This window comes from Centroberyx affinis, unplaced genomic scaffold (genome assembly GCF_046629955.1).
Source record: "Centroberyx affinis isolate AG114_WGS23_722 - 3 ecotype Tasmania unplaced genomic scaffold, CSIRO-AGI_Caff_v1 ptg003720l_1, whole genome shotgun sequence".
NCBI lineage: Eukaryota > Metazoa > Chordata > Actinopteri > Beryciformes > Berycidae > Centroberyx > Centroberyx affinis.
Window position 1 is genome coordinate 193,283 of NW_027281604.1, and position 26,603 is coordinate 219,885.

At 41.8% G+C, this 26,603-nt stretch overlaps 2 protein-coding genes across 3 annotated transcripts; one reads left to right on the top strand and one right to left on the bottom strand.

Moving 5' to 3' along the window:
• Positions 1-37: 37 nt before the first annotated feature.
• Positions 38-13,375, bottom strand: rcl1 (RNA terminal phosphate cyclase-like 1). Its single transcript, XM_071540779.1, has 9 exons — positions 13,199-13,375; positions 12,575-12,646; positions 11,460-11,635; positions 10,958-11,032; positions 10,419-10,543; positions 9,691-9,816; positions 8,872-9,028; positions 1,580-1,683; positions 38-218 (listed from the first exon to the last, which is right to left on the bottom strand). Exons 1-9 carry the CDS (start codon positions 13,326-13,328, stop codon positions 65-67), a joined length of 1,119 nt encoding a protein of 372 aa, XP_071396880.1. The 5' UTR covers positions 13,329-13,375; the 3' UTR covers positions 38-64.
• Positions 13,376-14,658: 1,283 nt separating this feature from the next.
• Positions 14,659-26,057, top strand: ak3 (adenylate kinase 3). Of its 2 annotated transcripts, XM_071540784.1 has the most exons (5): positions 14,659-14,962; positions 17,195-17,314; positions 18,007-18,179; positions 22,702-22,820; positions 24,050-26,057. In XM_071540784.1, exons 1-5 carry the CDS (start codon positions 14,815-14,817, stop codon positions 24,162-24,164), a joined length of 675 nt encoding a protein of 224 aa, XP_071396885.1. In that variant the 5' UTR covers positions 14,659-14,814; the 3' UTR covers positions 24,165-26,057. The 2 variants fall into 2 exon arrangements, with proteins under 2 accessions (XP_071396885.1, XP_071396886.1); XM_071540785.1 differs by lacking the exon at positions 17,195-17,314 and having other exon boundaries at positions 24,050-24,185.
• The last annotated feature ends 546 nt before the right edge of the window (positions 26,058-26,603 follow it).

Here is a 26,603-nt window from a genome sequence, read left to right on the forward strand (position 1 = left end):
ATTGTTACTGAGCAGTAAGACACAAGACTCAATGTGATGTCAGTGATATAAAAAAATACTCATTTTATTTGATGGTTTTGTTTATGTTGCTGTAACCTACTCCTACACAGGTCATTAGGACCTTGTCTCCCCCTTTCCTCTCCTCTTCTGAAGCCTTCTGAGTCTCAATCTTGAACATGATCTGGAAGAAATCTCGAATGTGTCTGAGGAATTCGATCCTAGGGACACAAAGCGAGAGAGATGCGCAGAGGAGGAAGAAAGAAGGAAGAAAGGGATAGATAGATTTTTAGTTTGCAGCGTATACAGAGAAGCAAAGTAGTATTAGTCATATAATCCTTAAGGAGTGAACTACACCCAAACCATCTGTTGTAAGAAAACATGTTCCAACTGACAGAGCAAATCATTCTGGGTCCAGGACCCATGAGTAAGCATCTGGAATTATTTTTGATAATAATAATGAGACCCTAGAGCACAGAGTCCCAGAGCACAGTGTCCTGGGTCACTGTTACTCCACCCTTTCAACTTTGAGTGATGTCGCACTGAGGTCAAAGGTTATCGATCTTGTCTGCATTTACAGTTCACATTCTAACTAATTAACTGCCATCTCTAACCTCTCATCCACACTATATTGAATCCTTACAGCTATGATGACAACAAACCAATATATGATCCAAAGACAATTTACATAAACACAAGTGAAAATGCAGTAATTTAACCTGAAGTTAAATTTCACGTAGGTCTTCCACAGGGCTTGACATAAACTCCATGAATGCACACACACCAACCGGGTAACAGACTGCGTAGTGTGTCATCGGGTGTAGCCGAGTAAGAGGAAGGGTGTATTGTGATGGCACTGCCAATCTTCAGTTATCATAGTACTGTACTTGAGAGGGACACAGCACCGGTACCATGATAACTGAAAATGGACAGTTCATAGTCTGTTCATCACCTACTCCTCATTCATGATGATGACAACGATGAGTGCGTTGTTTGAAATCGTCTTTTTTACCCTTTATCATATTCACGTTTCATAGCTGAAGCATTGCTGACACTAACTACATTCACTGCACATTTTTCAAATCACATAATTTGAATTATTTATCCTTTCAACTGCTGCGTCTCTCCACTGATCACCTCTGTGTGCAAGCAGAAAGACAGTGATACTGTAAACTCACAGCCAGGCAGCCACCTGATAAAACTATGTCTGTATTGTTAACACACACACACACACACACACACACACACACACACGCACGTATATATACACAAGCTCAGCATGTCAAAGACTCGTAGGAAAACAGATGCCCAAGGTTGATGAGAAATAACACATCGGTGACTGGTTTGTTTTTCACCCCTGTTGTTTATTTGACCGGCGTTTCCTGCCCCACAGTGGAAAGAGAACTTTGGAATATTGTCCCTTGCCAAGAGAGGATTGGTAGAACAATAACTACATGTAGGGTGCTGGGGGTTCTGCGTTGGTGCATACGAGAGAGTGTGTCCCTTAACTTATTATGAATAATAAGTCAAGGGCCGTGTGAGTGTGTGTGTGTGTGTGTGTGACTGAATGGCAGTAGCTTACGTATATGGCGAGAGTGGTCCGAGCAGCACCTTAGACACATCCTGTTGGCCCAGGGTCATGAAGAGCAACGCGAGGCTCTGATTGGACGAATCAACGCAGCCACCCTAATGAAACAGAGAAATGGGGAAGGGGGAGGAGGCGCCATGTGTGTCAGCAACAAAAACAACGCAAAAAAAAAAAAACGTCACTGAGGTAGAGATTTTTCCGAAGAACTCGATCACCTCGCAGGAGCAGATCGATGCCTCAGGCGCAACACTGATAGCCACTTGCACTTGAAAAACAGAGTGGAAATCTAAGAGAGGCCTGTAGGCCAGAGGTTATCAGGCTGTTTCAGTCCTGGACAGCAAACTTGGGTAATCATGTCTCACCCTGGGACCCAAACCAATTAAACATACTTTTACTGTTGTCAAGTAGAGACCTAGCAGGAAAAAACGCCAATGAATCAATTTTGGTCCTGTCCCAAAATAAACACCAATGTAAAATAAACTCCAATATAGGCCATCAAAGCTACCAGTCCTACTCTTGGAGGGAAATTTTCATTCCAATTTCAAATCCAATTACAGGTTGATCAGACAAAACATACTTGGGAATTACAGCTTTGTAACATTTTTTAGTCTGACAGGCGGATGTTATTCCCTTCTTTTTCCAAATTTGAGAGGGCAGTCCACCTTCCCAAAGTATATTGTTACGTTTTTATTCATTTTCTTTATGACACGTACAAAGAGGAGTCTGGAAAAGAACAAGAAAGACATGCGACACAACAGCATGAGCCGAGATTTGAAGCCTCAGTCTGGAGTACATGACATGCTTCTGCAGGTTTTGGCAACAGGTTTCCCCTTGTGGCATTTCTTCTTTTTTTATCTCCATGGCGCTTTCAATAAACTGCAAACACTATCCATTTTTTTTTTTTGTTGTTATCTCCCCAAAACTATTTCTCTATTCTTATCAATTGTGGTCCTGCCCTATCTTACCTTCCTTTCTACTCAACTGCCTCCTTCCCTCTTCATTCCTGCTGCTCCCTCACCATGCTTCCCTGCCTCTCCTCAGACCTTCAAGTCTCTCGACTCTCTCTTCCCTTCTTTTTCCACATATCTGAGATATTTGGAGGACAGAGGGCCCAGTCTCTATCTCTCTCTCTCTAAGTAATCACATGCCATCATGATTACTCGACAGTTATGCACTGTCTGCGTAGCCCCATGCCCCACCCAGTATGAAGAAGACTATGCAAGTTTGGAAGCAACTAAATAAGCTCCAAAACTGCTGTCCAAGCCATTATTCTGTCTGAAGATTTATAGCAACATCCCATTGGATGTCCTATATTAACTTGATGTGTAAAAGTGGGACAGTCTAACTGAGTCTACATGGGATCAATTTCTTGCACTGTACATTCATTCTTATCAAGTTATGCATGTGGCCAATGTAATGTATGGCCGTCAAGCAGTAGCATGCCATCGTGACAGCTGGTCAGCAGGAATATGATTCAATTACATAATCATATCAACAAAACCATGGCAACATTGTTTTCAGAAAGGCATCTCATGTCGACAAGGCAGGGATTCTCCTAACTACATTCCCTCTTTGACTGGAAGAGGTTAAATAAACTGCATAAGCTGTGAAATCATGCATCTAAATGCCAACACATTTTTTTTATTACTTTTATGACAAATAACTTTTTATGACTTCAACATGTTAGGAACCAACATAGCAACATTAGCGAAAAATTGCACCTCCATCACAAGACGACTTATTTCCACCATTTTAATATTTTAACATGCCAGGAGAGTAGTGCTACTGGTTTTACCAAATAATCCACAAAATAAGTCAATTTTAGTTATTACTTACCATTACAAAAGATTTAGTTATTAGTGTAGACTCGCTATCATCAGGATGCACAACTAAATTCCTCATATATCCAATGTTCAACTCCTAGGCCATGACTAAACAGAACATCCTAAATTTGCCTCCAGTCAAAGCCCACACAAGACACTGAATTTAAAACTGAAAACACTAGCCAATGAGAAACCTTCACAGTATTGGGGTTTAGGTCCACTAGGCTTCTTTTTCTGAGCGTCGATGACTTTCCTCTGAGTTCCCCAGAGCATGGAGAGCACATGCTGGTGACTATTGAAAATGTGCTGCACCTGAGCTCCTTACCTTCTTGTGTGGCCACAAAAGTAATGATATCGTTATAGATACCAAACCCTGCATCTTTTTTTCCCCCTCACCTCACCAAACAGCTTCACTTCGGCACATCTCAGTGTCCTGTCCTGTGCTTTTCTGCCAGAAAAAGAAACCTAGTGCACCAACAGCCGTTCTTATGGCAGTTTGGTGTTCAGCTAATTCAGGCCCTGCCTACAGAGAGCACGTTTCAGACAGTTAGGAAGTCCCTAGAGGAGGCCAGCAGCCACCAACCTGCCATGAGGCCTCCTGGAAAAGTCCCTTAAATCCTTAATATCAAAGTTAACACCCACCCGCCCCCCACTCCCCACCAGTCAACTCAAAAGACAGAGAAGTTTCTCTAGCTACTGACAGACTTGAGCACTCAAGTAACCCAAGGAACCCAGATCCATTGCTGTTACACAATACTACAGAGCAAAAAAATGAAAAATGGAGGTTTAACTTCTAAGCAACTACAGACATATTTGACCTTTCCTGATAAGTCAAAATTGTTATATTCTAATATATTAGATAACACCAACAGACAGAACACTTTTTAATGGGACAACCCCAGTGAGAGGAGGCAAACTTCAATAATTCAAGAATTGTGGTAAGACTTATTCAATTGTCAGCTTGACAGTGAGAGATGCAAACTTTAAGCGTTGCTATCTTGAGGATTGATTCTGGTCTAATCCCAGACTTCTCTCACTACAGGAGAGGTGAGGGCCGCCGATTGGAGGACAAATTCTTAATTAGCGACATCCATACACAGATTAAAAATCAAGTAATTCCAAACCTAGCCAAACAATCATGTTTTCACTGTAGCCAGTGCCTCAAACACTGAAACTCTATAGACACGTTTTACCCAGCATTGTAACCAATACTATTCTCTACTTTTTTCCCCCAAAGTTTTAGCTCTCAAACTGCAGATAATGAAGTCTAAATTAGACTAGGTTAAATTGTAAAGAGAGAAAAAGTTCAATGACAAGATAGGGTTTCGTCATCTACAGTATGTCATGCCAGTTTTTCTCTAACTCCCAAGACAAGTATAAACAGAGCCATACCATCAAAGCAATTAATGTCTATAGTCCAGCTTTTGTGTTAACAGTGATAACCAATATAGTTTGAATATTAAAGTAAACGACATCAGGGAAAGTGCCAAGTTCACCACTTACATCAGCTCCCGTCCATTGTTGATGCCGCTTCCAAAAACAAAATGTCCATCGTGTGGCTTTGGTTTACTACGACTACAAGTCGTCTGTACTGATTAACCATAAAACAAACAGACGCACACACATACAGGGCGCCTATGTCCTCAGATGCAAATCCGTCTTTCCCTTGCACAGTTTCAAACATTAACAATCCCGGCAGGAGAGTCACGCGTCCGTCTCACTCTGGTGTCATCTTGTCTCCTCTCTCCTGCTGTGGCCCCTCTCAGCGGCAGCCATCACCCTGCTGCAGTTGGATATTACTACCAGCCATCAAACGCTGTTAAACATTTGGCTGCTGAATTTACCTGTTCTACCAACAGCTTTAGCATTTTAAAAACAAAAAAACAGAAAGTTGAGAATGGCTGAATTTTCTGAATCCGCCGTCCTCTGTGGCTGCCAGACAGAAACGTCAGCTCCTCACCCTGCTGCCTGGACTTAGAGGGTACATCCAACAATATTCGTCTTTCAGCGCTAATCAGCAATACCCCGTCCTGCTAACTGGACTCACATGGCTCTTATGAGAGAAGGGTGAGAGGCAGAGCCATGCGGTGGCAAACTGAAGTCACAGAATCACTGGATCTAATTGCATATGTTTTGAAGAAGTGGGCTCTTTTTCCTTTATCCGTCTCTCTATATATCTTTAGTGACACCCACCTCATCATCATTATATTGCACTTAACAAACTGCACAAGCACAATGACATGGCTTCTTCAGACCTGACCTAGCTGTTTTCCACGGCCTGCAGTTCAACCCTAAATCACAGCTCAAGAATCCATGATTCATCAAGCTCGTCTGAACAAACAATATTCAGCTGGCACATCATCTAATCGGCCTGTCAATAAGCGCTGGTGTTTTCTAGAAATAAAACACATTAGTTTGATAAGCGCAGTCACCGATATCTGACCTCTTCAGAGAGCTCTTGCGTACTTTAAAGTGGAGTCCTAGACACTGGGATTATTACCTATTATGCAGCGGCATAAAATACATACAATAAGGTATACAAATTAATGTTTTTGAGAGGACAAAAAGGGCAAAATCTGCTCGGAGTCAAATGATAGAAAGCCCCCAACCACAGTGGCAGTATAAATCACGATGACATCATCATGGTATGTTCAGAAAACTCAAAACTGAATGTGTGAAGGGCGGCCGGCCAAATAATATACTTCACAAAAATATAAACGCAACGCTTTTGCTCCCATTTTTCATGAGTTGAAATAAAAGATCTAAGACTTTCTATGCACACAAAAGACTTATTTCTCTCAAGTTTTGTTAGAAAAAGTCTTAAATCTTTTATTTCATCTCATGAAAAATGGGAGCAAAAACAAAAGTGTTGCGTTTATATTTTTGTTCAGTATAGAATTGATATAGATTATTTAGTAAAGTTGCAATTAAAATTCACTTCATAGGCCTTCACTTAGGCTGTTCTTGTGAACATGCGTTGTGATGAAATATTATATCAGATTCATCAGTTTGTACTCTGGCCGAGCTATCTGCCTGTCAGCAATACTGGCTCTCCAAAATAAAAAATAAAATAAAAAAGCTATTCCTCTCTCTCAGCACTGTCCTATCTATTGAATAAACATGGATGCAATGGGCATTTTATGTAACATTATGGTAATCTTAGTTTGTATACATAAAATCTGATTTGTTAACAGTGCAAGAAACTGAGAATGTAAGTGCTTCAGACAACTGCCACTGGAATGTTTATTAAAATAATGCTACGGTAAACTTTAAGCTATCCAAGTCCAACTCTTCCAACACTTACTTTCATGGCAGCGTTATCAAACAGCCTGTTTGATAATGCCAGTTTTCTCTCAGTAGAATTCCAGACTGGGGTTGTTGGTCATTACCAGGGAATGTGGGTAAACAAGGGTAGCGAGGGTGGTTGTTTATGTGTCCTGAGTGTGTGTGTGTGTGTGTATGTGTGTGTGTGTATGTCAGGGATTCCCTCTGAATTTTTCTAGCCCAGGAAGAGAATCACATTCCCTGGTAGAGCTGCTGCGGTTACCGCATTACCGCGGTAACGCAATCACATCACCGCCCACTGCAGAGTCAAGCTGATCACCGCTTCACCGCTGGGTTTTTTTTCCGTTTATTTTAGGCCTATTGTTTCATAATAATGTTCCAATTTTTGCTGTTAAAGTTATGTGATCTGAAATAAATGCAATACTAGTTTTTAAATAATAATAATAATTATTATAATTGTGTAGCCTATTTTCTTCACGCCATGTATTCGAAAGTTTCCACTTACAGTTGCGCAATTAACGTTCTGATCGAAGAACATGCCACCCAGAGTGTGCTTTGCAGCTGTTGGCTACGAAAGTTTTCGCTTCAAATTAGGCTAAAAACATGGATCTTGTAGCGAAACCCAACGTTACTTCTCCTGTTTGAGAACATTTTGGCTTTGAGCCCGATGAAGAGGGAAAGCCAAAGAATTTGGATGAGGCAGTGTGCCGCATCTGTAGCAAGAAAATCAAGGTCATGCGAGGAAACACGACAAATCTAGCATCGCATCTTAGGACCACTCATCGGCTGTTATACGATGCAATGAAAGTGACTAAATACAACCGGGACAGCAACAAGTGGCGAGCACTTACAACAACTGTAACAGTGTTCTGAGGTTTAAATTATTTTTTTTATGGTGGTTATCGTGACGGTTTGAATGGCTTCCCTAATTTGTGCAGTAAGGAAAAAAATCAATACCGCGGCAGCTCTATTCCCTGGCCGCTACAGTGCAAAGCAACACCTGCTGATATTGACTTCCAAGAATACGGGAGATTTTCTTGCACAATAACCCCCCACCACACCACCACACAAACTAACAGATTTTCAGTAACTGAATCTTTGGCAGACTCAGTACCAGTGAGCCTCTATCATTCACAGTGGAAAATCCAAGCATGCAACTCGGAGTCTGTATGGAAGTTTTTTGCTATACCCACAGTGGGAGATTGGCTTGATCATGAAAAATATTACCTTGCACAAAAGCCTCGAAAAAAAATATAGTTCCAAACTAAATATTTGAGAGAAAATTAATCTGGGAATATATTTTGTAGGCTGATATTACATAAGCACTCCGCTTGCCTCTATAAATAAATGGGATAGACAGTATTTTGGATGGGAAGAGATTTGTAGATCAGTTAGACAATGCAGGTGCCTTCACTCGCCTATTTTTTTTTTTTTTTTTTGACGAATCTACACTGATCTCATATAGTCTACTGCCTCTCTGAAATCCCAACAACGGAAATCTATCATAGTGAGACTTTTATCCCTGCAGGTGGCATAAAAATATTTAATGATTTTCACAGCAGGCTTTATTTTCTTGCCAAAAAAAGATGTTACTTTAACACCAATTGTACTGTGAATTGTACCGGATGCCTCTGCTACAGACATGATGGCCAACAAAAACTGGGTGGTGCTAAGAATGATGCAGGGCCACGCCCCTTCAACCTACTGAGAACCGGCTGAGCGTAGAGAATTAGAAAAAAGCCCAAAAAATGACACTCCTCTTGTTAGAAATACATAGCAAACTATTCCTAGCTGAATTAAAAACGCTGTTATGGATCTTTGACCTGAATAGGTACAAGCCCTATTTGTGCAAAGGCTGAATATTTTGGCCAGCCTTCTGAAGCTGACAGCAGGTTTGTGCCTTGGAAGGTTTCCAATCTATAGTAGGTATGCCTACTCCCAGTGAGAAAAATCTGTGTGCCCATTTCAAAACAGCCTAGTTGACCCTGTAGGTCGGTCACTGGTGAGAGACGGATTAGAAAAGATAGAATTCATGAAGAGCAGCACATGAATGTTGATGTATTCAAAATTCATGTCCAATACCGAGACCAAAACAAATTAGATCCCAGACAAAGACAACTACGATGAATCTTTTGGTCAAAGGCCACATCACTGATGAGTGTGTGTGTGTATGCTCACCCTGTGTATCTCCTCCAAAAGCAGTTTGGCACAGTTCCTGCCCAGGTCCTCTGGCAGCACGGGGTCTCCCTGCCCCTGCGGCGTCGACGACAGCTCAGCGCTGAGGAAGCTGCCAGTCAGGGTCTCTGCCACCAGGGTCAGACCAAAACCTGGAGACCTGGGGTGAACGGACATTAATTATTTAGTGTTTAATGAATTTGGCAGGGGCAGACAGACAGCCAGATACACACATTGAACTGAAACTTAGCTTTTAAATGAGCATGGGATGGACATTTTTACATTTTAAATTCTAGTGAAAACCCTCACAGTCAACAAAAACACTGATAAACAAATATCAGATCAAGGTGCATTCCTGCTTCCCCATTTTAATGTTACTGCTTCCTATTTCCCAATAGGAAGCAGTAACATTAAAATGGGGAAGCACATGCAGGGACAAAAAATTTAAATCAACCTGAGCATAATTTTTGTTCCTGTGTGTGCTCCGACATTTGAGTGTTTTGCACTAGGCTACATTTGAAATGACCAAATATCAAGGTAAATTAGATCAGGAAAAAAAAACAATTGACAAGGGAATTTCCCCAGGTGATGAAGTCCGTCCATGTTACCATGAGAAGAAAATTACAACAGCAGTTTGACTGTTCAAGCAGGGCAGAGGCATCACAATATCAAATATTTCCCAAATCCCAACTGTTCCAAAGTTTGATAATAGAAAATCTCTTATCAAACTTTGGAACAGAAATTCTAATAGTTTTGAACTGTTTTGTACTGGAAAAAAAAACATGCGACAGCCTGATAATACATCACTGCTGATGTACTCACTTGCCAGAGTTGGCCCCTTTCATGTGGTCGGTGTAGATGTAGATGTCTGGAATGAACTTGTTGAGGATGCTCCGGGCCGAGTCCACGATCCGGTTGGCCATCTGGGGGGAAACTCGCACTGAATATCTGGGTTTACACGGTCAAGGAGCGTTGATGGGTCACACACACACACACAGGTGCTGGTTAAAACCAAGACCCGCGTGGGAATAAATCCATTTATTGTAGCTGTGGTCTCATTCTGTGGTGCATTCAACCAGATCACCACCATCCAACAAGAAAAATAGTAGTTGCATCTTGAGCTAAGGGCTAGAAAGCTGGATTAGAGAGCCAACAAACAAAATAAATATGTTTAAAAGGAAAAAAAGCCTTCTGTTTCACTTCACACACTCTAAACCAAGTAAACATCTCAGTTCAGTCATTATGCTGATTTAACGATGTGTGCTAATAAAACCCAATAGACGATGGATAGGCAGACAGACAACATTTCTGGGATTTGTGATACACTGGACAGTTTAGAGTAGTAGAGAAGGGCAGGAAAGACAGTAATATGAGAGAGAAAGAGCAAGAGAGAGCAAGAGAGAGAGAGAGCCCATACGAGGACAAAGATATAACAGGGCTGAATTGTGAAAAGTCCCTAAAATGACAAATTCTATTACATTCATTTTTTAAGAGTGAAATAGATGATGACGACGATGATGAATAGATGATGACGAGCATGAGAAGGATACGCTACTCCTCTGATCCTCTTGATCTTCCCCGGCTCAGTCAGCTGGACCGGCCTGACGGTCTTACGGACGGGGCAAGTGAAGACCACCTCTCCTCCCCCTCCGGGTGCCACGCCCCTCTTCACCACCTGGGGGCAGCAGCAGAGAGTGAGGGAGGAAGGGGGGTTAACAGCAGTATATTGTAGTATGTGTTTTATACATAACAAAACAAAACTGTATGAGAGAATCTCAGAAAAACTAGCAACTACACAATTTTGAAAATCCAACTTGGCATGTTTTGGGGTAAGACATGACACTGGTCAAACTTAATGTCACAGGTGGTGAAATCGTTAATTTTAAAACTGAACATTGCTGCTATATCAACACAAATATCCATCACATGATTTTCCTCAGGATGTGAAGTGTTGATCCTATGATGGAGAAAGGATCAGAGAGCCGAGGCATAATGATGAATATGGATGCTATATTTTAATTTTAAAAAATCAAGTACTTTAAATGTCATCCATTCATTTTTCAAAAAACGTTTGAGGTGCTATCCTCACCTTGAGGTCCAAGCCCTCTCCATCGATGCCAAACTTCTTCATCAGAGGGATGGCTGTAGTCTTCAGCAGGTCGACCTGCAGGAGACAAAGAATATAACGGGTGAGATTCTGGGCCGAGTCAGAACTAACGGTGCGTTCATGTGCCGGTGGGAAGCTCCGACATCCAGGACTTCCAAGTCGGCTGCTAAACATTGTTGCATTCCTGTGCTTTTATGTTGGAAAATCAAAACCAGAAGACAAACAATAAACAAACACAGATGTCCTGCATCTTAACAAGTAAATTTAACAAACTTCATCAAACAAATGTTAGGTTAGTCTGGCTAACAGCAAACTTGCAATAAAGCTGCATGTGTATTTGTTTTCTTAGTGTCTTCTTCCGACACATGAATTCAGAATATGCATAAAAGGAGAGGAAAATTAAATGAACAAAAAAAACGGTAACAGCCAGTGGGCGGTGCGGTCAGAGTCTACGTGGTTTGAGGCAACGTGTGTGTGTCCTCACCGAGGGATCGGTCGGGTCGTTGGTGACCCCCTTCAGAGTGGCCTTCAGAGACGTCTTCATGAACGGAGCCAGCATGAGCAGGGCCTCCAGGTAGTAGCCGATCGAACGCTGGGGGTGACAGTCATGTTCGACAGAGCCTCCATACAGCAGGCCGGGCTGGTAGAATAAAACAGTACCTGGTGGGGACAGAAGAATGAAGACGGTGAGCCAGTCTGTTAGGAAGCTACTTATCTTGTTGTCTACACAATGCTGAGGTTTACAGTCACGTCCTAATGGAGCATCTGTACAGAAATCCTGCCTGGTAGAAAGAAAGTACCGACAAGGAAACGATAAAAATTTTCCAAAACACCCAGAGAATGCCAAAATGATCTGGAGCTTAGTTAAGCTTCCTATAAGTCACTTAGTTAACTACGGTAACAAAGTTAACTGAGGCCTCTAACTAACACCTGAAGGATACAGTTTAGTGCTGAAACAATGAGTCCATTAATCAATTAGACAATCAACAGGATATTAATCAATTATGATAACCGATTAATTGCTTAAGTCATTTATCAAGTAAAAATACCAAAACATTTGCTGGTTACAGCTTCAAAAATACTAAGATTTGCTTACTTTTCTGTTTATATCATAATAAAATTAATAATTTGGGGTTTTTTTTTACTGCTGGTCAGTCTAAGTAAACAATTATAAGACTTTAAGACTCACTTTGGGCTCTGGTAACATTTTATACTAAATGATTAGTCAGTTAATTGAAAAATTAATTGATAGAAAATAATCGTTAGTTGCTGCCCTACTACAGTTACATTCTCTGATGCAATAACAGTGGTATAAACATCAATACCATGCGAAGAGGGAAGCGACGACACAAAAAAAAACTGTTATTCAAGAATAAGGGGAACAAAAATATTGTGACAATCTTTGGGCAGAATCCAACCAATCTGTTAGACTTTGCTGTAACCTACACTCTGCTATATTCTGTCAGTGGACAGTATGACTAAAGTAGGTAACATCATACCTGCTTATTGTATGGTAAGAGTACTGAAAACAAATAACAGTACTCAATATCACAAAATTACATATTTATTTGTGTTGATAAACTGCATTATAAAACTCACCTGTTTGGTTAATCTCTATTCTGGTGCCGTTGGTCACTTTGTCCAGCAGCCTGATGAAGCTGGCCTCAAAATCTGGAGAAAACGCACAGAAATTTAGCAAGTCATGCCAGTCATGTCGTTACAGCTGGGCCTGTGGGATGAAAGGCTGAGTTCATGCCCAAACATAAACATAAACTTTTTCATGTCAATGTTTTCGCTGTTAGATAAAACTTTATGCATAATTTAATAACTGGCTGTACTATATGTAGGTGGGGAGTTAACAGAGAGGAAGATGAAACCAATGAACAAACTTGTCATCCTTATATATTTAACTCATTGTACTCGGGAGTGAAACACAGACACACACCCATACCCACACAGACACACACACGTAAGTGAGCCATTCCTCTGGGCTGACCCCTCCAAACAGAGGTTCAAAGCTCACGAACAGCAAATAATAAATCAACACTGCGTATTTTTTCCACCGTCGGTGACTTTGGCTCACTCTGAAACAGTGTACCATGATTTCCCCACATCTGCTGCCCAGTGAATACATGCACTCTCCAACTGCGTAACAGCTAGCATTAGCCGACAAGCTAACCAGCTGGGAAACTGCGACGCCACATGTGACGGTCTGCTACTCACCGCGAAGCCCCGGGTTGTCATCTTTAGACCGTATGTTTTTTATTTTTACGCGTTTGCCGCTCAGTGTAGACAACACCAGCCGCTGCCTGAAGAAATTGCAGCCGTCGTACGCGAGCCCGTGGCTTGCCATGTTGTTGTTGTTCTGGACTGGAGTCTGTGGAGATCCACGTGTGTTTGTCCGGGAGGAAAGTGGGTGAGTGGCGAAGGTACGGCGCGGCGTGAGGGTCAAAGCTGGAGTCGTCTGGTGCATCGCCTCAGACAGTCACTAGATGGCGTCTGGGTACCGCGTACTGAAGCTGGGCAGCTGAACGCTTTGGTCTGGATGGAGTGGGTGGTGAAGGCCAGACACCGCGTCTGCATACGCATTTTGCTTTATTAACCTTTTGTGATGCATTTTGAGGTGTAGGCTCACTCATTGTAAGGCACTCTGCACTTAACCAATACACAGGATCAGATGTAACAGTCCTTATTGTGCCATTAACCAGGGTGAGCATCCACATAGAAACCCAATTCAGATGTCAAAAGGACTAATCCAAAATTGGTACTATAGAGGACATCAGGCTACAGCATCATAAATGTACAGGACCACCAGACAGGTAGCACCGTTCACGAACTAGGCTACCTAACCTGAGTGCAGGACAGGTATGCAAGGAGGGAAAAAACACAGCCTATAGTCTTCGTTGATTTTTGTGCCCAAACATGTTTATATAGGCTATAGGCTACAGGCCTACTAAGACAGTAAAGCCATAATTTATATTCAGAGTATACCAGCATAAACTGGCCACCAGCATAACCAGCCTGGCTGGTCTAGGCTGTTTTTCTCAACAGCAAGTTCTGGCGTCCCAGAACCATCCCACTCAAACCTGCACTGCCCTGTAAATACGCAGGCTCATCCCTATAACTGGATAAGAACGTCAGCTAAATGACCAAAATGTATACTGATTGTAGAAAAGGGGGGGGGGCATTGCATTATATATGCCTATCCAATGATTCCCTTTATTGCGATTAAAACTGTTAGACTTCACTTAAATATTGTGGATCAAGTGATTATGATAGAGCAACCTACGTCCCCGGTCTGTCAGCCAAGCCGAGACGCTCGCGCGCTCAGCCTGTCAATCTCCAGGTCTCTCCACTCGAGGGAAGCTCGGGAGGGATTAATCACCGCAACCTTGCCAACAAGCTTTTCCGACTCTAGACGAATTACATAACGGTGTTATACAATAGGAGAGCAGCATCTACATCAAAACGTTAAAACTAGGCTATACCATTATTTAGATTGGAGAGACAAGCTCATGCGCTCGGTGTGCGTCGTCAGGTGAACGCGTCCTCATTTGCCCCCGCTGTGCACTCGCCGCGGCTTTCCCTACAAACGTCCTCCTCCTCATCCGGTTCTAGAGGGTTAAGAAAAAAACAGAAAACTCAAGGTCCAGCGAGAGTCTAGCATGGCTGGAGAAGACGCGCCCACTCTTGGCTGTTGCGCACTTCTTTGGATACAAAGTGCCTGCACCGAACGAGCGTGAGAAATCTCTCGGCTGAGCATCCAGACGGCAGTTTCATGGGAAGGACACGGCTATCTTGTTTATAGAAGCTCAAGAATAACCAAGATTCGTCTAGAGATGGTTCTTCAAACGATATTCCGCGCTGTCATTATGGGACCCCCCGGATCGGGGAAAGGAACGGTGTCTGCGCGCATAACCAAAACTTTCGGACTGAAACACATTTCTAGTGGGGATCTTCTGAGAGGCAACATCAAGGCTAAAACCGGTAAGACAGAGGTATCTCATCTTAAACATATAAGCCCGAATAGATGGTCCTAACGGGAATCTATAGGTGGAAGATAGCCTATGAGTTTTTTAAAGTCATGAGGCTCTAACATAAGAAATATTTCAGGTGTGTGTCACCTGTTAAGCAGAGAAAGAGAGAAAGAGAGAGCGAATGGGAGAGAGAGAGAGAGAGAGAGAGAGAGAGAGAGAGAGAGAGAGAGAGAGATAGGTATCAGAAATTGTAGCTACATAAATGATGTTCTCTAGAGAAATATATACTGAATCACAAATGTTAGAAAAAAAAATCTCCAAAACTCGTGATTTTGTCCCAAACATATGGAAACTATAAACTTGTATAAACCAGTACTGGAAATTAAATACTGTGGAAAAAATGAAAACGCTCACCAAGGTTTGTTTTCTGGTATAATGTGATAAGAGCAACACTCCCTGTTAACAGTCAGTTTCACTTCTTTATCTTGTTGCGGTGACACTGCAGATGCTTCTGCACAAAGTGATTTCAAGAACTAGAATAGAGCAGAACAGAGTAGAATAGAAGCTGAAAACACCCACCTCTCGCACAGATCTAACTGAACAAACAAGTGATCTGATATCTGCGTTCTCTATAGCGAAGGTCAGGATGGTTGATAGGGTTGTAGCGGGTGTTGCTGAATGTGTATACTGTAAACACCTGACTGAGGGAGGCCCACTGCTCCACAATATCACCTTGGCTGAAGATAAAGAAAAATCTCAAGATAAGGAAAGCTGTGCACTTCTGTTGTGTAAGAGGACGGAGGAAACTGCAGATGAAGGCCTGCGTCCCACTTTTTACAGCTGCACTGTACAGGAACTGCTGGGAAGGAATTGTTCTCTCACACAGAAACTCTCACAACACTAATGCAGGATAGATGTAAAAGGGTTGGGGAGTTGTGCAGTGACTACTGTTGTTGTACAGCTTAGTTTGAACCGTTTATTCTTTATTCTTTTATTCTTTATTATTTATGCACACATGCTCTTTTTTTGGCAGCGCCCTGCTGTACATAGGCTGCAAGTTGCACATTTCCGAGTTGCTCAGTATGACCACATCCTTCTGTTGCTGTAAACTGAGCAGCTCCACTGCAGCAGCTGGCACTTAAGTGCTTTGATCAAGGCCATCTTGGTGGAAGTTGCTGAAGGAGGGGAAAGCATTACTTATTTACTTTCCCTGCCTCAAATTTTCCTAGATAGTCCTTGGATCTGAACTGGTGACCTTTCAGTCCCAAGCCTGCTCCCCTAACCTGAGGTGACCCCTGCCCACAGGTTAAAAGGGCAAGTATTAATGCTTTTGTAAGAACACAGACAGAAGTTAGTTTAGATCTCTTCAGATCTTTAAGGGTGCTATAGCCACAAATAAGCTAGCCTACTATCAGACAATAAATATGTAGGGTGAGCACTCACAGAGGAAGGCATCGCCCGAAATGTCCGTGTGTTTCAGTGGACTGTTGCTACATTTTTAATAATAAAAAATGTAATTGTAAGAGAAGTTTCAAGTTTTTTTTTATTCATATAGCCTGCATGCCTGTCTTAAAGGAGAATGAGCCCAACTAGATCTAACTGATCAACAGTTCAACAGATCAACAGTTGAACTGTAAGTGCTCACCTTACATATTTTCTGCTAGATGTAATTTAAATGGACTAATACAGTCATCATTAGCCAACAGCTTCTCAATTGTTTCCTTAACTATGGTTGCCATGGTGGACAGGTAACCATGAGGCAATGCTTGTGTTTGCTAAACACATTGTTTTGGGTTCAGTGTAGACACAGAGCAAATTGGTGCACTCTTATACTGTATTTAATACATGTGTTAAACAGAAAGAAACCAGCAACTCAATCAGTACCCTATATACATGAGAGCAACATGGAATAAGACTTATAATAACTACAGTATTTCCACATGTAGCCCATGGTTTGTCGACCCTTTGCGTATTCTGCCCACCAGCAGAGAGTTTTAGCCTCAGCTGTGTGTCATGCAGGCTGAGAAACATCAGAGCAACATTAGCACAGTAAGGTCATTCCTGCAAGGCTTGTCAGGAAATTCCATTCTGCCACTGGAATGGCAATTAAAGTGGAAGCGGTGGGGAAAATCTATCCTGCCTTAAATAGGACACAGAAAAGATTGTTTCACATTATTTTTTTTAAATGTGTATGATTGGCATCCTCTTTCTCTCTCTGTCTTTGTGTATTTTTCTGTGTCAGAGCTCGGTCTGCTGATGAAGTCCTGTATTGACCAGGGTCAACTGGTGCCTGATGATGTCATGTCTCGTCTCATCCTGAGCGACCTGAGAGCTATGCACCAGACCAGCTGGCTGCTTGATGGTAAGAACAGACACACACACACACACACACACACACACACACACACACACACGCATCCGTGTTTAGCAAAGTACTTTATGAAACCACACTCAGATATCCTCTCAGTCAAATTGAAAAATTTTCTTCAGAAAGTCCACCATTTCAGAAAAGTGATATCTTCTTTTAGGAAATGATTACTGATACAAACTCTCTTTTCAGCATTTTTTAGAAGCGGTCTTAGGATATTTACTGAAAAATACTAACATTCTTTGAGCATTTAATTATTTAAATCAAAATCAAAATATTGAGTCAACTGCCAATTTCTTTTGCTAAAACAGATATACCATAAAATGGTTTGGAAGGACACCCGTCACTTACTCATGAATGTCTTTCACTGGTGTATGTATCTTAATCTAAACTTAAAGGAGACAACAGGCAGGTGCATAATCAGCACTAGACACCAGTCTCCAGAGGCCTCCTTCAGTCCTCCAGAGAGCAGATGCTTGTTCTCTGTGTTGGGCTGTTTTTAGTTGCCTGCTCCCAGGGGAAGCTGGTGAATCTGGAGCTTTCTCACACTTCAACCCCCCTCAAACCGCTGAGAAACATTCTCTGACGGCATTCGATCCAAGTCCTGGCAACACTATTCATCACATCCTTCTTAAAATGCACCTCACCGACCTCACCCACCTTTCTGTCTCTCTTTCTCCCACCAGGTTTCCCTCGTACGGTCTCCCAGGCGGAGAGTCTGGATGAAGTCTACACTGTGGATACAGTAATCAACCTGGACGTACCTTTCCAGACCATCAAGCAGAGGCTGACCTCTCGCTGGACCCACCTTCCCAGTGGCAGGGTCTACAACATCGATTTCAACCCGCCTAAAGTCGCTGTAAATATATTTTTGGTCATAATCATTGGAGAAACAGAATTCTACGTACTTGTTCCTATTCAGCTCCTTGTTTTGATTTCTGGTTTTCCAGTTGTTTCATACTGTGCTCAAACCCATCTATAAATTTCCATGAGTCCATCTGGGAGAGCCGGGTGCCATGCAGAAGTTGCACTGGAAAGGTCTCTAGAAACACAAATGTCCTTGAACTTTAAGTAGGCCAAATGTTTTACTCTGGATTTGAGTGGAAGAGTTAAGGAAGAGAGACAAAATGATGATGATGATGGGGGATCAGCGAAAGACAGATTGAGAGACATGAAAGGGAGAGATAGAAACAACAAGTAACAGAGAAACAGAGAAAAGGAGAGGAGAGACTGAATGAAAATGAGATGCGAACAGTGACAGACTGAGAACAGGGGGAAGAGGAGAGAGGATAAAACAGAGGGCCATTTGTTTGCTGTGTAAAATCCAAGTGGGGACCTTTGCTCCCATCCACTGCAATTACACACCAGTATACAGAGCTGCTGGCAGTAAACTAGTGTATTGTTAGTAGAGTAAACATTGGCAGTTCGAATTTTTTTTAAACAATAGTGAACAATCTCTCAAATTCATTTATATATTCCTTTATTTAGACATGGGAAGGATGGAGGATTACAAAGTAGGGGGAGACACAGAGAAGAGGGCAGGGATCATTTGTGTTTCCACCACTTCTAGACTTATAGGCAGTGAGAATACTAGTCAAGTTCATTTTACATAAATACTACTATACTACTAGAACATGAAAAGAACGCTGGCTGAAAGAATCACTTTCATTCACTTTCCTTTTAGCTTGGTGGACTCTGTGGGACTTTCCAGATTGTCATTACAGTTTCACTCTTCGCACAAAAGGGATTAAGGCAAGGGGGAAAGTGTGTGCCGTGGAGCGCAGAGAGTCTGCAGGTTTTCATTCCAACCAAACACTACAGCAGGTGATTTCACTGATTAGTTCTCCCTCTCTGGTTGTAGTTGTGTTTATCAGTGAAATCACCTGCTGGAATGAAAACCTGCAGACTCTCGGCCCTCCGTGGCACATGGTTGCCCATCCGTGGATTAAGGTTCCTAAATCCTTCCCTAAAATCACAGAACATTTTTCATTATGTATTAGATGGATCATTTTATTGTAGCTTATAGTCAGAAACACATCCTGGTGCATGTGATCTGTTGCAGCATTTGAACCTGTTTGTGTCGTGATCACGCTCTACATCTCAGGGTCAGTTTATCTTCTGCAGACCTTTTCTTGCCTTTTTACAGAATATGTTTTTTTTTTATTTTGCTGCTGTAGCATGAAAACACGACTGAAAACATAGCTCCAATATTATTTTACTTGACTTGAATGTGTGTGTACAAGGTCATTTACTGTATGTGCTGAGCTCATTTTATTACCTCAGGGCCAACGAATCCCATTCAAAGCCCATAGTATATTTTTGAAAATTGGATGGTTTTCAATATACATTTTGTTTTTATTATTTAATTACAGGATAGTTGACTTATTTCAGGAGATTGTGCAAGATTTCCCTCCATCGGCAGTAATTATACAAGGAACAAGGATATTCAGTAGTGATTTCACCAACAAATTATCATGGCTCCAGGCATTATGAGATATTATAGTGCAGATTTTGGTTTGGTTGTGTACAGTTATGTTGACAACCTTGACAAAATACGGCCATCCAAACAACTTTAAGTGCCTCAAGTTTCTGTCTGACCAGTGGATGAGGCTTAGCTGTTGTGTCTGTGGTCATGTGTGCAGGCTCTCCATGTCGCTGCTGGACGTCCTATACAGTCTGAAGGAGCACCACATTTATGGTTAATCATTGACTTGAGTTTATTCCTCACAGTCCTGATGGAGAGAGGACAATGTAAGAAACAGAGGCACAAACAGGAATCCAATCTGAGCAAGGATTTATGGCTTGTGTGTGTGTGAGCGTGCATGTGTGTGCAAGCCAATATTTCCATTTGTTTGGCAGTGGTGGCCCACCGCACAAAGAATATTATTACATACACTTTATTAATAATATTATTACCCACTTTATTAGGCACACCTAGCTAGCACTGGGTTGGACCCTTTTACCTTCAGAACAGCCTGAATTCATCGACACCTGGATTCAACAAAATGATCACATCTTTCCCATTCTAATGCTTCACTGAACAGTAACTGAACCTGCCGATCCTGTCTGCATCCTTTATACTTACACTTTATTTCTGTGACTCACTGTCTGGAAGAGTGAGCTGTGTGTGTAAATGGAGAGGTGTGCCTAATAAAGTGGCAGAGACAGAACAGCAACATGCTCTAGAAACAAATCTGGAACAAAAGCAGGGACAGATATAGAAAAACCAAACACCACAACCACAAAGATAATAGAGGAAACCCTACTCTCTCTCTGTGTGTGTGTGTGTGTGTGTGTGTATGTGTCCTCGCAGCCAAGTGCCTGTAGGAGTGTTGCCAGTCTCTAATTAGATTGGCTTGGGCTACAGAGAGACTGTCTAATACTCAGACCTTCCCTTGTATAAGCAGCCTTTTCCCTCTAGAGTCAAGTCAGGCCGATGCACCTGCTGCTCCTTAATTTCTCTTTATAGAGTTTACTTTCACTGCTGTCACTTTTCCCTCAGTGTTCTCAGAGCAGGAGACATGTAGGCATTGTAGGTTTTCCCAGGACCCACAGCAAAACTCAACATAATGCGCCCTGTGTAGGATTGATTTAAAGTCACAATGAAACCACATTTTGAGAGCATCTTGCTTTGTTAATGTGGTGTATTTTCTGTTGAGACGAGATATTGGGCCACAACATAACGCGGGGAGGGGATCATTCAGAAGTGTAAAGAACTATAATCCCATACAAAGTGCTGCTTTGCGTTCCTGTAACATTGTTTACATTCCTTTAGGTCTCTGAGCTGTGTCTGGGTTTCTACCCATCTCAAAACACACACACACACACTCACACACACGACTTGGACTGGACAATCCTACCCATGGTTTTTGGACCGGTATACTGGCTGATTTACAATGCCCACACTGTTTATTAAGCAACACTTGTACATTCACTAATAAACATCAAACAAAAAGTTCGGAACTTTGTGTTTGGTAGATTATTTCTCTGTTGTAACAATGCTTCTTGGCAATACATTTTATACCGTTGGAAAGCCTGTTTATTTCCCTTTTAAATGGTGCCTCATTTGTAAGGAACATGCATTTGTGGGATGAGCAGCACAGCTGAGTATGTGGGTTGCGCTCATGAAAAATTTGCCAAATCTTCTCTGCCAGCTTATTCTGCTGTTGCTATTGACTCTTGTTTGGTGTTGTTTGGTGGATTGGATGATTGAAGTCTATCAGTAACAAGGAAGAAACAAGACATATTGGCAATTTTACAATTTATTCATTTAACAAACAGTCAGGAGCCTCAGTAGCGGGTGGAAGAACCATACACAGCCACAACAGCCTGACACCTCCTCCTCATGCTGGTCACCAGCCTGGTCACACACTGCTGTGGGATGGCATTCCACTCCTCAACCAGGATTTGTCGCAAGTCAGCCAACGTGGTTGTGTTGGTCACTCTAGCACGAACAGCACGCCCAAGGTGATCCCATAAGTGTTCAATTGGGTTGAGGTCAGGACTGTTGGCAGGCCATTCCATTCTCTCTACTCCCAAATTCTGGAGGTAGTCTCTGATAAACCCCGCTCTGTGGGGGCGAGCGTTGTCATCTTGGAGGATGGAGTTCGGTCCCAGACTGTGGAGATATGGGATCGCCACTGGTTGCAGAATCTCATCTCGATATCTCTCTGCATTGAGATCGCCTCCAATGATGACAAGCCTCGTTTTTCCAGTGATGGAGATGCCGCCCCACACCATCACACCGCCTCCACCAAAAGGTGTTACTCTATCGGTGCAGCAATCAGCATAGCGTTCTCCCCGTCTTCTCCACACTTTGACCCTACGATCCAACTTCCGTAGGCAGAATCTGGACTCATCGCTGAACATAATGTTCCTCCACATGTTCAGGTTCCAGTACCTGATTGTCAGCACCTGGGGGTACCGGAAACTCAAAACAAGAGTCAGTAGCAACAGCAGAATAAGCTGTTTGGCATTGGCAGAGAAGATTTGGCAAATTTTTCATGAGCGCAACCCACATACTCAGCTGTGCTGCTCATCCCACAAATGCATGTTCCTTACAAATGAGGCACCATTTAAAAGGGAAATAAACAGGCTTTCCAACGGTATAAAATGTATTGCCAAGAAGCATTGTTACAACAGAGAAATAATCTACCAAACACAAAGTTCCGAACTTTTTGTTCAATGTTTATAATATTATATGTCAGTGAATGCAATGCTTATTAAAACACAGTGAATACATGAATACATACACTGCTTCCTTCATAAATGAGGGTGTTTGTCAAATGTCCCATATTGTGGCATATTGTACAGGCTTAGTAATTACTTTAAGTTTTTATTTCTTTCCTTGTTGTCAACATTTGTTTTTGTGTACTCTCCAGGGTTTAGATGACGTGACGGGGGAGCCTCTGGCCCAGAGGGACGACGACACACCGTACACCGTCACACGGAGACTGAAGGCCTACGAAACCCAGACAGAGCCAGTCTTAGAGTACTACAGGTAGGATAATACAGATTAATTAAAATGTGCCCACCCACCCAGTTAGCCCCCTACACCCACCTGTCTCTCTAGCACATGATTATTACATCACACAGAGAAACTATATCATAAAGGCCTACAAAACCAGTCAGAGTCTGTCCTAGTGCTACTGAACACTACAGGTATATTTGTACTACAGTTTAACACATCTAATGTAGTAAAGTGTGATGTAGGACTTCTTCAGCTCATTACAGTAAAGTGTCCATTGCATTCACTTTAAGTCAGAAAATAGCCTTTATAGCCGTATTGTGACAGTTATTTTTCCATCAGTCCTTGTGAGAGCAAAATTTGGTTAAATTAGAGAGGCAAAATGGTGCAATTGAAAGAAACCTGTGAAGTTAAGTCACAGATGTTTGACTTGCATATCTCACCAACGTGAACTCTTCCTTCCTTTGGTTACCTGTCTTTCCTCATAAATGCTACAATCTGGGTGAAAGGCCGTTGTGAGCGTATCTTACTGAACTTTGACCTTGGACCTGGTTATTTCTGCACATTCCTCAGGGTCGGATGACTGAAAAATAACTTAAGAAACACATTCCAAGAAGACAAGCTAGTAGGAGCAAAGGGCTGCAGAGTTTTCTCATCATTACAGGAGTTACATGAATATGCACTTGTCATACACAAACCCAGAAAATGTGTGCTTGTATCTTTTTAGGTTTGCCAAAATCAAATCCCAGAATAAGCTAGAATTGCTAGCCTGTGGACCCAGAATGAACGGATATGCATCAAAATTTCTATTTCTGGACTAATTAGGTAGCAAAACATTACTCAGTGTCTAAAACCACAGGGATGTACATACATACCTAGCGCCCCACTTATTTTTAACACAGCTTTTGAGAGGCTGTTCATCACCACATGGAACAGGACAGCGAGGAGATAAAGGAAATAAAGCCTTTTACAGTCAACTCTCTGAACTGGAATAGAATAGAATACAATAGAGAATAGTTAATCTTCAAATATGAAAAATGATTTGACTTTGGTTCCTGTGTCAACACTTATTTAATGTTTTCTGTACTATATATTATCTGCTGTTATGGTATTTAATATACATATTAGATCTTATGTGCATTAATTACTGATGAATATATGATGAACAGATATTTCTGATTTGTGTGTTGTGTCTATGGAATAACAGTTCCCATGGCGACTGACCATAAAACTTACTTCCTCGTATTCCTTTGCCCTTACAGGAGCAAAGGGGTGCTAGAGACCTTTTCTGGGACAGAAACCAACAAGATCTGGCCTCACGTCCAGGCCTTCCTCCACAAAAAACTCTCCTCCGTCAATCAGAATGTTGTTGCATAAGAAGCCGAGGCAGCAGACGACTTTAACGTTTACCACCGGGAACCACTCCGCACGCACGGTCCAACCTACGGGAACAAAGAATATCTCACTGCCTTTCAACCTGGTGCCACTTAATCTAGCCTGAATGGTCTGCAAGTTTCAAAATGAGGATCAAGGATATTTATCAGGAAGCTATAGTAAGACTAGATTTTGCTCCATTATTGCTGAAGATATTTGGAAGATTCTCAGGACGTGTGGAAGAACTTGTTGAAGTCAAAACATTAATTATGTGTGTTAATTAAGTGTGTCTTCATTCCATAAATGTGCCTTTCTAAAGCCAGGCGATGCCACTGAAAATCAGATCTCAAAGCCAGATCTCACACAGTAGAAATTCAAGGTAAATTTCACCGGAGATGTTACAAAACTAGGAGGACAAGAACAATAGCAGCTACCGATTGGGCATATGCAGCCAGGCGTGATATTCCAAGTGGACCATAAGTTTTCCTTTTTGTTGTAACATCTGTGGTGAATGTAACCCTAACTTTCAGGAGTGGAGTTATACATCACTTTCCTGAGTCAACCTTTTTCAGTCAGTTTTGTAATTAAAAACACTCCTAGAAGTTTAGAGTTTTCCTCACTCTCCTCTCTTTCATTGGCTGCAACACACCTGGGCAAGGATGGGCACACTCTTTCCTTAGCTAATTAAACATTGCAGTTTCTGTCCACAATTTCACAATTTTGGAGTGTACTCCAAAATGTTATACCCGAGTATAAAAAATGTGCAGAACAGCCTTACTGGGGCTGAATTTGGTAAACATTCTGTGCATTTGTCCTAAAGGGAAACGTGCCATATTGTTCTACAAATTTACTGTTGTCAATCCGCTCTTTAGCACTCAAGTGCCTTTTGCTGCTTTTGGAGATTTATCAGGTAGTTTGGTGAATGCAGTTTGTAGATACTTTTCATGATGAATATGAATCACCAAGCTATTAATTAAGTTAATTGTAACTGATTAAATTATGTATAAATTGACCACACTGATTGTAGTAAATGCTTTTTCAAAAATTTTAACTCTATCACAAGAAACAAGTCATTCGTAACAGTTTCCTGTCACAACTATTTGAACGCTTCAACCGCCTCAAGTCTTAAGAATGTTTCCTCCAAAATGAGCCATGTCAGACACTCCTCATGCTTTTTTTATTTTGACAGCGTGTTCCCTGTCCCGCAAATCTATAAACATGTATTGATGTTTGCCATTTAATGTGATTATACAATAGAAGATCTCATTGAATAGGGAATTTAACTCAGTTTGTACAAAGCTAACATTATGTTGTATAATTGATGAAGTGATTATCACACTACAGACCTCATGGAATTGATCATTTTCCCCCCATTTAGGTCTGAAGCGTGTCTCTAAAAGAGAGGCGCCTTGTTCAGAGCCATTGACACGTTAACTTGCCTTGCAATATAGATTTATGCATTGAATGTTTTTTTAAATAAATTGTACTGTGCATTTCTAATGACTTGAATACAGTATTTTATAGCACATTATCTCCTCTTCACAGACACAAGTCGCAGCTGTTATGAATATATGTATTCATGAATTGTAATAAAATTCTCTGAAACTACAATTTTAGAGCTTCACTGACACCATTTATTATAAACAGAATGACACAATTGGATAGTTTTCCATTCATTTGTTTTTTTTTATTTCACTGATTTCATCAGTAACATACCTGTCCCTAAAACAGACAAATGAGGATTTACTGATTAAAGCCATTTCTCAGCACATAGTTGTTGCAGGCTGCCCAAATATCAGAGGGGTCCATTGTATGCTTACTGTATGTCTACAAAGTATTGTGCAGTTGTTGACAACAGGACAAAAACATTAAAGACTGGTTTCATATTTGAGTTTCTTACTGTGATTGTGTGAGAAGCCAAGCCGTATTGTAGCCTACTGTCAATGAGGAGTATAATTAACATAATTTCCCTAAAGCTTGTAGCTCCAATGATCATCCCAGGACTCGTACACCCTCACACACACACTCAAATATTCTGGGATTATCTTCTGCACAAAACACCAAGGGCCCCGGTCCGAACAGGACGCAAGTGGAGGGCCGAGCAAGCAGTCGACCAGGCCATCAGTAGGCTGAGGCACTGAGAGATCATTGGGAGGACACAGTCAGGGAGGGCTGGCCTGGGGTGGGGAACAGCTCCCAAGATGTGGTCCAAAGCCACAAGGAAGGAGAGGAAAGAACTGGTGATCTCAGAAGTGGTCAGGACGGAGGAGGAGCAATATAAGATCAGAGCGCTCAGCCAGCGGCAGCAAGGATGCCGGACAACCTGGGAGGGAGTGGTCAACAGGACCATAAGTTGGACTGACATGTGGAAGGTACCTCAAGCCAGACTGAGCTTCCTCATTAGGTCCACTTACGACACTCTCCCAAGCCCCAGCAACCTGT

Bases quoted from the DNA above. Each gene is read 5' to 3' on its own strand.
- rcl1 (XM_071540779.1), bottom strand. From the start codon at position 13,328: ATGGCAAGCCACGGGCTCGCGTACGACGGCTGCAATTTCTTCAGGCAG. The intron at 10,544-10,957 runs GTGAGGATAGCA...TGCTGCCCCCAG, and splicing joins GAGAGGGCTTGGACCTCAAG to GTGGTGAAGAGGGGCGTGGC. The intron at 9,817-10,418 runs GTATCCTTCTCA...GTGTAAACCCAG, and splicing joins AAGAGGATCAGAGGAGTAGC to ATATTCAGTGCGAGTTTCCC.
- ak3 (XM_071540784.1), top strand. From the start codon at position 14,815: ATGGTTCTTCAAACGATATTCCGCGCTGTCATTATGGGACCCCCCGGA. The intron at 18,180-22,701 runs GTAAATATATTT...TGTACTCTCCAG, and splicing joins TCAACCCGCCTAAAGTCGCT to GGTTTAGATGACGTGACGGG. The intron at 22,821-24,049 runs GTAGGATAATAC...TTGCCCTTACAG, and splicing joins CCAGTCTTAGAGTACTACAG to GAGCAAAGGGGTGCTAGAGA.